General features: G+C 44.8%; 1 protein-coding gene across 1 annotated transcript in view; it reads left to right on the plus strand.

Moving 5' to 3' along the window:
• Positions 1 to 59: 59 nt before the first annotated feature.
• Positions 60 to 11,095, plus strand: part of magi3a (membrane associated guanylate kinase, WW and PDZ domain containing 3a) — a 107,058-nt gene continuing 96,022 nt past the window's right edge. Inside the window, exon 1 of the mRNA XM_020617775.1 lies at positions 60 to 1,465. Within this exon, the coding sequence (XP_020473431.1) occupies positions 1,159 to 1,465 (307 nt within the window). The 5' untranslated portion in view covers positions 60 to 1,158. The remainder of the gene's footprint in view (positions 1,466 to 11,095) is intronic.

Genomic DNA, 11,095 nt, shown 5'->3' on the forward strand with positions numbered 1-11,095 from the left:
CGCGGTGATGCATTAGGAACACCCAGAAAACAGCACAAACATTCGACCAACATTGGACACTTATTGTAAGTCGACTATCAAGAACCTGTAATAAACATTTCCCACGTGAAATTATATGTCCCAGTGCAGGGAACCCCGCCTTGCTAAACACACCATGGAAACAAAATCCTGCGCTTCCCAATAACAGGAGACCCGCCTCTTGCCCTTTACCATTGGTTTAATGGCAAAGCTTTCGGACCAGCCCCCAAACCCTGATTGGACAGAAGCCCCTGCAATCAGGAAAGCAACACGGAAAGATAAAAAAAAAATTAGGGAGCGAAGCCTAATCGGATCGCGTCAGTTACATGTTGCTGCGTAGTTTTTAGTAGATAAAATCCCCACGGTGCCTCCGGAAAAGCAGAAGAGTGGAGAGCGCAGAGCGCGCAACCAAGAACAAGGAGCAGTAATACAATGTTTTCAAAGGGTTTTATAATCGCACTGTTCAGAGGAGGGCCAGGTATGTTTTTCCGTTTCCAAGGGCTGCCTTGCTGATGTCACCGCGGAGGAGGGCAGGAAAAGAGGACAGGTGCGCAGAGTAAAGTTAGCGCTTCAATAGCCTTGGATGAAGAACTGTCATTGCGCGGATAAATACTCAAAAGCAGGTTTATTTTCGTTTAGTAATCAGTTTTTGAACTTTTACAATGGTTTCTGGGCAGTGTTATCCATTTCGGCTGGCGATTTTTTTGGTATATATTACTCCAAGCTTTTGAACCGAAACGCTCTGGTGCGCACGGGACTGCTCTGCGTTGTTATCTCGTAGTTTAAAGGCGTAGAGGACGCTTTTTTGAACGCGCGCGGTACACCGAGGTTTTGGGATCGAGACGCCCCAGCATCAGAACCAGCACTTTCCGCTTCAATGCGACACTGACGCAGCTGGTCTCGCGTCCCCAGTCGCAGACAGGTGATGCTCTATTCAGTGGAAGGACTGATTGTCAGCAGAAGGAGTTTGATGTGAAAAGACTTGTTTCCCTGGAATGGAATACTACACAAGGACGCAGCCCCAACTTTAATCTGCAATGATTTTTCCGTGCGTCATTGCGTCTTAGGATCAGTAGCGGGTCTTGCGCTGAAGGACAGTCGTTCTTGGACTTTCTTTCAGATTTACAAGCGCTAACAACAATGTCCAAAACACTGAAAAAGAAGAAGCACTGGTCCACAAAAGTGCAGGAGTGCACCGTGTCGTGGGGGGGTTCTGGGGAGTTGGTCACGATAGTTGAGGTACGAGGCGGCGCTGAGCTGGGAGAGTTCCCCCACGTCGGACACATAGTTTCGGAGGCGATGGTTTGTCACGCGGGGAGGTTTCCCAGCAGCGGGGACGTGCTGCTGGAGGTGAACGGCACTCCGGTGAGCGGACTCACCAACCGAGACACCCTGGCTGTCATCTGCCACTTTCGGGAGCCCATCCGCCTGAAGACTGTGAAACCAGGTGTGTGTGCGGCCATCCTCATTTAAGCCCCCCAACACACACACACACACACACACACACACACACAAACCTGTAGTAACCTGAATACTGAGAAGCTTAGGAGAGGTGTGACTAGTCCCGTGAATAAATAATAGGGATGTCGGGGTACAGATGAGCTCCTGCTTGCCCCTAGGCCAGTGTGCTGAAGGTTTTCACGTGTGTGTGCGTGTGCGTGCGCGCGCGCATTCTTTAAGCATATTAGGAGTGTAGTGTATAGGACAGCTTTGTGCTTTCAGCTGGGTTAAGCTTGTCTGAACTGTCTATCTGCACTGCTGCTGTTCATTCATGTGGAGACGTTCAAACTTCTACTAGTGTTTTTGGTGCAGTCCTGCCAAACACCATGAATGAGGTTAAGCTTGCTCAGTGCCCAGAGCTGCCTGCACTACAACATAAGCCCTGAACAGTCATTAAACTTGTCTGAATCCAGGCTGTAATCTTCTTTTCTTCCATGCACTGGTGTTGCCTGTCCTATCCCGAGCTCCTCTAAGGAACCGTTAACACACTCATGTAGTCATCACACTTAACGCGCACATGCATGAAGGTGAACACACACACTGCTCTAAAGCCATTGTAAATAGGCTCAGCCAAAAGCTGGCTGATTTGGATGTGAGCCTAGGTTTGTGCTGATGTATGGCTCACAGACGTATTGTACCTACTGAATGTGTTAAAGGTGCCAAAACATACTGACAGCACTAGTCATGTGGGACAGAGGTCACCTGTGTGTTTATGTTTGTGTGGATGGATGGATTTGATAGAGGCTCTGCTGAGTGTGGCACTTGACAAACACTTAGCAGGGACTTGCCAGCTTATACAGTGTCAGTCTGCTTGCAGCATTGAGCTTAATTGAATCAATTAGGCCCATATCCTTAAATCCCCAGGATGCTGTGCTAACTGCAACCATGGCTGGTGGGCATTTCTGCTTCGGGATGCTTCTCTGTAAGGAGTTTGATCTTTCTGATGTACCCTAGGTTAAACACGGGTGGTAACAGTCAAAATCACAATGCTTTAAACATTTATGTTCACTGGGAGTGATTGATTTGTGTGAAATTTGATCAAGTGTCTAGCGTTTGCCTGAGTTTGGACATTATAGTCAAGTTTGGTACAGGTACATTATTGCACAACATTCACACTGTTACAGGCTTTCTAACATTTCTCTTGACCTTGTGTTATGTAACGTTGGTTGTTTAAGTGATGCTACACTTTGGTGTGTGTGCAGGCTGCTTAGCATAGGCTCCTCTGTTCCCCTCGGGGCCTCACTGCGTGCTTATATCTCTCCCCGCTCTCTCATGGTTAATTCACGCATTATCCATCATTGATGGCTGCTCCGTGCCAAGACGAGGCGGGCGGTGGGCGGGTCAGGTGTTAGCCGAGCTGTATAGATGTAAACATATATTCTCAGGAGACTGGGAAAGTTGGGCGTGAGGATACATGCTGTGAGAATGTGAGGAGCTTGAGGTTACGATTAGGTAAAATTTGTGTCTGGCTCAAAAACATTACTTCACGTTCTTTTTTCCTGCCCCTGGAAAGGAAGCATTTACATTATTTCACTTCCTTGCTGCCTAGTTGTCTTATCTTCTCCCTCAGCTCATTATATCTTATCATCACTTTGTGCCATTCCTCTTTGTCTCTGGTATTTTCCTTCCTTTGCTACATCTATATTTTACTATAGCCCCCACTTTTACCTGTGTTCTGTACCTTTGCTCTTAATCTTCTTCCATCATGCTGTATTGCCTCCTTTATTCCTACTGGCCATATTATCCTCTAAGTGAATCCTTAAGATTGTTCAGACCCTTTCTTTAGAATCTTACTCCCTTTAGCAGTTCCTAATGGAGGGAGTTATCATGCAGCTTTTAAATCAAATCAGCCCTGACACCAGCTTCTTGACACTTCTCCTGCGCAGTCAAGACAGAAAACAGAGGTTTGTCTCGAGTGGTGTTCTGGTTTCGGGCCAGCCCGAACACTCAGTATACAGCTTCCTCACTGTGACAGGAGCAAGGCGATGGGCAGTAACCTTGAGGGCAGGACTGAGAGTAGAGGGCCAGCGATCGGCGCTACCTGCTGCAGCTTAGGGACGCAAGAGTGGGCAGCCAATTGATCCACGCTGTAAAGAGACTTAGATCTGCTTGTTTTTTGTCTCATGGAGCTTATTGGATGGACTATTTAGCTTTCTGTTCCTGGAGTACACTGGATTCACACATTAGGTCTGTAATGGAAGTGGGGAAATCAAGGCTTTCAAAAGGTTTTCTCCTGAACAAGTCTGAACAAGTTAATGATAGGAATAAACTGAGATGACCAAGGCCCCCATTTTTTAGCTCCTCTCCAGAGATTATATCTGTTGGCAGTATATGAATCCACTTCTAAGGGCAAGGCCTAGATGGAAAACACTTGTCAGACAGTAGCTTGTTTGCTGTGATGTTAAGTGTTCTTGCATTTCGACCGGAGGATTGATCTAATTACAAAAAAAAAGAACAATCAGAAACCTTTATTGAACTTTAGAGCTCCACGTTGTGGGCTACAGGGGCCTTATTATGGTATAATCAACTGAGACCATAATACAAAATCATTAATACAAATGTGTAGTGTTTGCAGTATTTAATAGAGTAAGGCAGTGATGATCCTTTCACTTAGTTATTCTTTATTTAAGCTATGAAAAAAGTTCATCTAAGAGTCACTTTTTAATTCAAGTGTATATCAGGAAGGTGGCACTTAGCAGCTATGGGCTACCTACAGTATCTAGTGAGAAATGATTGTGGTCGTATGTGTAATTTCATACAGGGAGAGGCGATGAAACAAGGAGCTTTCATTTTCTTTAATTTATCATTTTCATTTATGAAAGGGAGCCATTAGTAGTAAAGTCCGCAGAGGTCTTACTCTGGGCTTTTATTTTGATATGTTCTCTAAATCATGAGGAGTTCAGACAGTTTTAAGTTTTGGATGTAATAGATATGTTCTTTTTCAGGTGCACAGTCCTTTTATACTAAAGAGACTAGAAAAGGATCCTGAAGACAAAAGCTGCCGTAAGGCATCCGGGTAAGAATAAGCCCGAACACCTGAGTTTGAGATCATTGCAGCGGCTTCATTAATCCCCCTGTTAGACTTTCTTCAGCAGAGACACACTCAAAAGATCCATCCCCCTGCCTCAGATCCTCTTACACTGTTATCCATCACCGGCTTGTGATGTTCAGTGCCGCCCAGGAGTTACTTTGTGATTTAGTGTTTTAATTTAGCTTCCTGGTGTAATTTTCACTTTACATTACATTTTCTCATAATGCTGCTTGACAGCCACCTGAGCCTTAGCTTATGGTTTTACGTGCTGGACCGAGCAGTTGAGGAAAATGAGAATCGCACACCCTGTACTCAAACTAAACGCCCTGTGTTTACAGCTGCTCCTTTCATTGTTGAATAATTTGCCTATTATTTTCAGAGTTAAATGGTTTTTGTGTCTTTTAAAGGTCAGAACATTGTGAAAAATGCCTATTTATAATTTTCCACAGCCCAAGGTAACATCCTCAAATGGTTTGTTTTGTAGTAATAGTTCATAGTAATCATTTATGACAAAGAATAACATTAAATCACTTGGAAACCGGAACCAGAAAATGTTTGGTATTTTGTTTAGAAAATGACTAAAATGATCATTTATCAGAATATTAGTCAATACCCTTTCTCTCAATCAACTATAATTGATTAATCACATAATCATTGCGGCACTACTTGTGTGTATGTTCAGGCTGTTAACGGTGGAGTACGACTCCTGTGGTTTGCACAGTGCTGAGTCGTAGCAGAGTCCCTCGCCAAAGCTTGAGCCCTGATTGGTGACGGTGCTCCTGCTTTCCTGCTGCTGATGCATGTACATTGGCAGAATGAGGAACATACACCACCAAACATTATACTAACTCCAAATGCTGCTAGACATTTTGCCGACCTTAGCATGATGCGGTAATCAGCAAATTTGTTCTCTCTGAAACAGGCACTCATCGTCTCTTTTCTTTTTGTCTCGCTGGTGGTGGCATATTGAGGTTGACACTTCATACGTTTGCTATCGTCAGTGCAGCGGAGCAGTAAGAGCACAGTCTGTGCTAATGTGCTTCCCCCCATGGTGCAGTCACAGCTTCTCTGGCTAAGCTGCTCTACACCAGCAGAGGGGAGCTGTCAGGATCGCTCTGATTCTGAGGCTCCGTCTCCCACCGGGAACTAAACTTCTGTTCCATTTGCTGCCTTTGTCACGTCTGTATCTACAGTGAAGGTTTGTCTCAGTAGATTCCTTTATCTTTATGCTTTAAGTACACACACATACGCTGTGGTTTCATTCCTTGTGGGGACTTTACATTGGCTTACATTCATTTTCTGTAGACTATTCCTAACCTTAACCATAACCCCTGCTTGCCTAACGCCTAACCTTAACCTCACCCTGACCTTAAACCATGTTGCCACCAGATTTTATGGCCAGGTCCCCACAATGGGAGTGTGTTAACAGGTTCCGGTCCCATAATGTATGTAATACAAAGGCACACACACAAAAACAAAACAAATCAAAGCATCACAGTTTCAGAGACTTCAACAGTCAGACCTTAATTTTTATCTCATTATATTATGGTATTTACTGTATTTTATTTTTTAACGACTGCATCATTGATGTAGATAAAAGTCATGGGTTGCATAATAATCATGAATCCTGTTCTTCCTGTCATGTCACGCTCCTCATGCAGCTCTGAACATGGAGGCCAGTGTTTCCAGTGCAAGTGAAGCTTTACTGGCACCCTCCTCGTCTGTGTGTGTGTGCGTGTTTAAGCGTATGTGTATCACAGATATACACACCTGATATGACATCCACCCATCATCCCCGCCCACTTACTGCTCTCCCAGCTCATTCCCAAAACCTGTCACACTTCTCCGCCCCGCCAGCTGTCAGCGGCGAGGGACGGCGGTGAGAGCCAGTGGGCATACTGAAACCCCCAGACGGCAGTGGCTGCTGTGAATACCAAAGCAGGTCTCAACTGCTCTTTTTCATGGGTCTGTCCCTCCCTGGAGTGGCCCTCTCCTTCTGCACACCCCTGTACCGCCTCACATTCTCCTAGTCCACTCCCTCTGTCAGACAGCGGCGTGCCTTTCTGCCTCCTCCTGTCTCGCATGTATTTATTTTTCTCCGTTTCTGCAGTGAGTGACAGTCAGGCCAGACCGATGAGGTGATGGAAGAGAAAGAATGAAAGTTTGCCTAATGTGGTTTCTCATTAGATGATTCCTGTATCATATTTACAATGAAACAATTTACAATCAAACGGCAGAGCTCTCCAAAGCTGCCCCAGATGTTTACGGACATGGGCACCCCTCTTCCTCCTGCCTTTTTACTCCTGTCCATAGAGCCTCTCTGTAGTAATAAACAGGACAATGACAAAGACAACATCCTTACACGAGCTGTGCCTCTCACTGGCCGGCACCATGACTTCACAGACATGTTTAGAGGCAGTAGAGGTGAGTGTGTGCTGATTCACCAGCACTGCCTTTCTCTGCTCGCTGAGTGCTCGTGCTGTAATGTCAGCAGCAGCTGTGTCTCCAGGTTGCTGCTGGTGGACATGCAGCGCAGAGATGTGCACACACACTTCCTCAGTCTCCAGCAGCGAGCCGTCCCTGTAGCTGTTTATCCCTTCTGAGATAAGAAGAGGTCAGTTTCTAAACATTGCAGAGACCAGAGCCTGGCAGTGCCTGTGTCATCAGGAACCGTAATCTAATCGAGATCAGCTCATCCTTTTTGTGTTTCACCCATTTTTATAAAAAGATTCACAGTTTAAACTGATTTTATGTTGCCATGTTATTTTTCATGCTGTAAGAACATACTATAGGAAATGGAGACAGCAAAAAGAAGTTTCAATCTATACACTAGGAAACTTTCAAAATAAAACCCCAAACCTTTTTTGCACAGTGTTTATTTAAAAACAATAAAAGCTATGGTTATATCCCTATATGGTGTATGAAGTTAGGTTAGAGCCTGTGTTAAACTTTGCTATGAGGACGTAAATCAGTGAGTGGCACAGTGACGGTGATGCAGTTGCTCTGGTGTCTCTAACTTGTTCTTTCCTTCTTGTCATCCTTTAACGTTGTCATTACTTTGTTGCCGATGTGCACTGCCACCGGCTTGCCGATGAGACAAACGACTGGATCGAGCGTCTGTCATGCAACAAGTGTGCTTTGAGCAGAAATGACCCTGATGTGTCTGCAGACAGATTGGCTACAGGCTGATTAATTTCAGAAGCTGTCCCTTTGGTGTAGCAGTGAACAGCTGAGGATCACCAAATAAACAGAACTAGAGAGAGTGATGAACTGTCATAGGTCAGTACGCAGGTGCAGATGTGGATAGAGGGATATAGGGGATAGATTATCTGATAGCTGATTGAACCAAGTTTCCTCCAGATGCACACTAACTGCCTGTCCTCTGTGCAGAGCCTGTGTGAGGACTTTGTTTCTGGCTGGGTATCTATGAACCATCCCTGTGGTTCTGCAGCAGAGGCAATAATGGGAACAGAGAGAAGAGGCAGCTGGCACATCGCTGCCTCAGAAATTTCCCTTAGAAGGATTCTTGTTTGAAGGATGTGTTGGATTTAAACTGGGAGAAGACGAAAGAAATGAAAGAAAACAAAAATGGGGTCAAAGAGGGAGGAGTACAGACAATGGGGGGAGGAAAGCATGAGGCAGAGTAAGAATAGCACAATTGGAGAAGCAGGAACAAGAAGATGAGAAGAGCGATAATAATCTTAGTACTGAAAATGAGCCTGTTACCATAAATCATCATTCTCTGCTGTGACTGTCTGAAATGATTCTGCTCATCCCTACTGTTTCAGACTTACCCCACAGTCAGTATTTCCAATCATGTAACTAGTCTATGTGAACTGGCTGCATATGTGTGTGCAAGGATGCATGTTAATGAAAAATTAAGGCCTATCTGAATTGGTTTCCACTTCTTGTTGTATTTGAGGCCAAACAGTCACAGAGAAAGCCAGCGTGCTTCAGTGTCCGTGCTCTTGAACGCTGCCAGACAGTCTTCCCTGCTCATATTTCTTACTATATCTCTTTTCTGTGACACCAAAGGAGGATGTAGAGGTAGTGCTGTTTTGACTTTCTGTGATTTATTCTCTCAGGAGTTTACTTTTGAAGCTAACGATAAGACCAAGACAGATCGGCTGTCTGTGTAGAGTGGACTTGTGCATACCGGTGGAGACCTTTCTTTACATTCTGGGAAATAGGTCTGTGGAGAGAAGACTCAATTTCCTGGTTGGCTGTGGTGCTTTGAACCTGGCCCTGTGCCTGTGCTGATGGGCCTTTGTCAATACTCATTCTGCCCGCGCAGCCCACTCAGCTGTTTAGCTGTGGTACTCTGCCTCAAAGAATCGATCACGGCCCATTGTGCTCACGCCCGTGACAGCGTCTCAGTTAAAATCCTGATGTTTGATTTATGATCACATTAAGCTCAAGATGTTATTACTGCTTAAACTGAGCTGTCATCCTTTTGGCCGGGCAGGGTTGTTCTAAGCTGGTAATAAGAAGCGGACAGAGAAACCGGATGAAATCGTCATAAGACAAATGGGCGTATAGATATCGGTTGGAGGATGCATTAGTCCTGATGTGGGACATGGTGAGCGGCCATGTTATTAATGCACCGTGTTCTTGTCCGTCCCTTTGTGGCGAGATGTCATGCTCGGTGGCGATGCGGTTCTGCGAGTGTCCTCATTAGAATTCATGGGTGTCAGGATCTCAGCCCGGCTAATTTAGCTGCCTCTGCTCCTTGGCTTCCCTAACAGGTTATCGATCAGGTCCAGTCCTATCCCTATTAAGTCAGCCGTTGCATTCAGAGCTGCTGCGTGCGCCCCAGGGCCTGATCTTTATGAAAAGCTGAGGACACCAGGAGGGCAGCTTGCTTACAGTGTATTTGACTCACAGCTATTCATGATTTGCGCAGGGTGAAAGTGAGCTGATGGCGGCGAATGTATTTGTTTTGACAGTTTGCCTTCTCAGTATTCTGCTCATGAATCTTTTTCTTATTTTCTGCTAATAAGCCAATCCCAGGGTACAAATTGCAAAGAGGGTTTGCATTCTCTGCACTTGTGACTGTGTGTTTGGTTGTCAGGTGTTTTTTTTTTTTTCTTTATTTTTTAAGCCCAAAAACACACACGGTAGCAAATTTGTGCTCCAGTCTTTGGCAGCTCCCGGCCCATCAACAACTCTCTGAGATCTTTGAGCAAATTGACTCAAGAGATCACATGTGCGTTACTCACTGTTTAAAGAAAGCAGAGGGACGTGTCTCTCTGCAATCCTAGTGTTGTAGTGACGCAATCACTGGAGTATCCACTAGTACCAGTCAATCGAGCCTGCTGTACGAGATCCAGGCAGGTTGTTTGAGTAGCCTGCAGATATGATGTGTTGCTACAAACAGCCTTTCTCTTGATGAGAGTATCCTCACCTGTTTTGGGGGTGAAGACCAGGCCATGTTGGTTATATTTAGAGCAGCAGTCCTTCTATATTTCCCATTGTCCTTTGACCCTGACACACCCTTCAGTTGCTACTCATTGTATAAGCTCTGTATATTTGTGTTTCAGGTCCTGGTCGCCTTCAACTGTTTGTGTTGTTGGTGTTTTCTGACATCCACTATGTTGTTTGCTGAATAAAGATTGTGATTAGTTTTGACTCATCAGTCTTTCAGGCTTCATTCCAACAACAGCTTCAGATGAAGCATTTTGTTAAGTTATAAAATCCAGTCACCGAAAAGTATCTTACTGCAGCAGAATGTGTTTTGAAAGTGTCAGCACAGGTAATGTGTTGTTATAGTCGAAACCGGAAATGACAGGGTTTGAACTATTCCCTGATACCTGTTCCACTGCTGTGATGAATTGCTTCGTTGTTGTCAGTGCACATTCCACATGCTGCCTTTGCAGTTTATCTGGTGATCATGTGTGGAATGCAGTTATTTTGGTTTTGTTGAGCACAGCGTGAACTGTTATGAAGTGTATTGTTACTAACAGGTGCTTGTTCTGGCAGACGTTTCCCAGTAACCTCTCCTTTCATGGAAATCGTGGTGAAATCTTTAAGATCTCAGTTGCTTCTTTCATCTTTTAAAGGCTCTGGCTTCTGTTGTTGTGTGTTTGTGAAAGACACAACACTACAGTGTGCCTCAGTTCTCAGAATACCCACATTTAACGATGAGATCGGTACAGAGGAGGATCAGTGCCACCACAAATGTACTCACAATGTCAAAACAACGTTTTCAGTCTTTAGAAAATATCTAGCTTTATTTTGAAAGTTGCCTTTTCTTTAGCTCCTGTTGGTTTCATGTAGCTGCCTTTTGTCCTGACGTGTGGGCGCATGGATTTTCTTGCACATTTGCTTTGATGTAGCAGAACGGTATCAAGCGTCATTGAATGCCCATTATTTGTATTCCAGCTGGTCATCATTGTTTCTGGCACATGTCCTGTAAATGAAAAGTGGTTTCAAGGTGGCGCAGGTGCATGTTCTCTTAACGTGTTGTTATTCCAGTCAAGTTATCACACTGAAACATATCCCTAGAAAAGCAGTCGCTAGTGGTTAAAGCACTGACCCCCCTTCAGT

This window comes from Monopterus albus, unplaced genomic scaffold (genome assembly GCF_001952655.1).
Source record: "Monopterus albus unplaced genomic scaffold, M_albus_1.0 scaffold194.1, whole genome shotgun sequence".
Classification (NCBI taxonomy): Eukaryota; Metazoa; Chordata; class Actinopteri; order Synbranchiformes; family Synbranchidae; genus Monopterus; species Monopterus albus.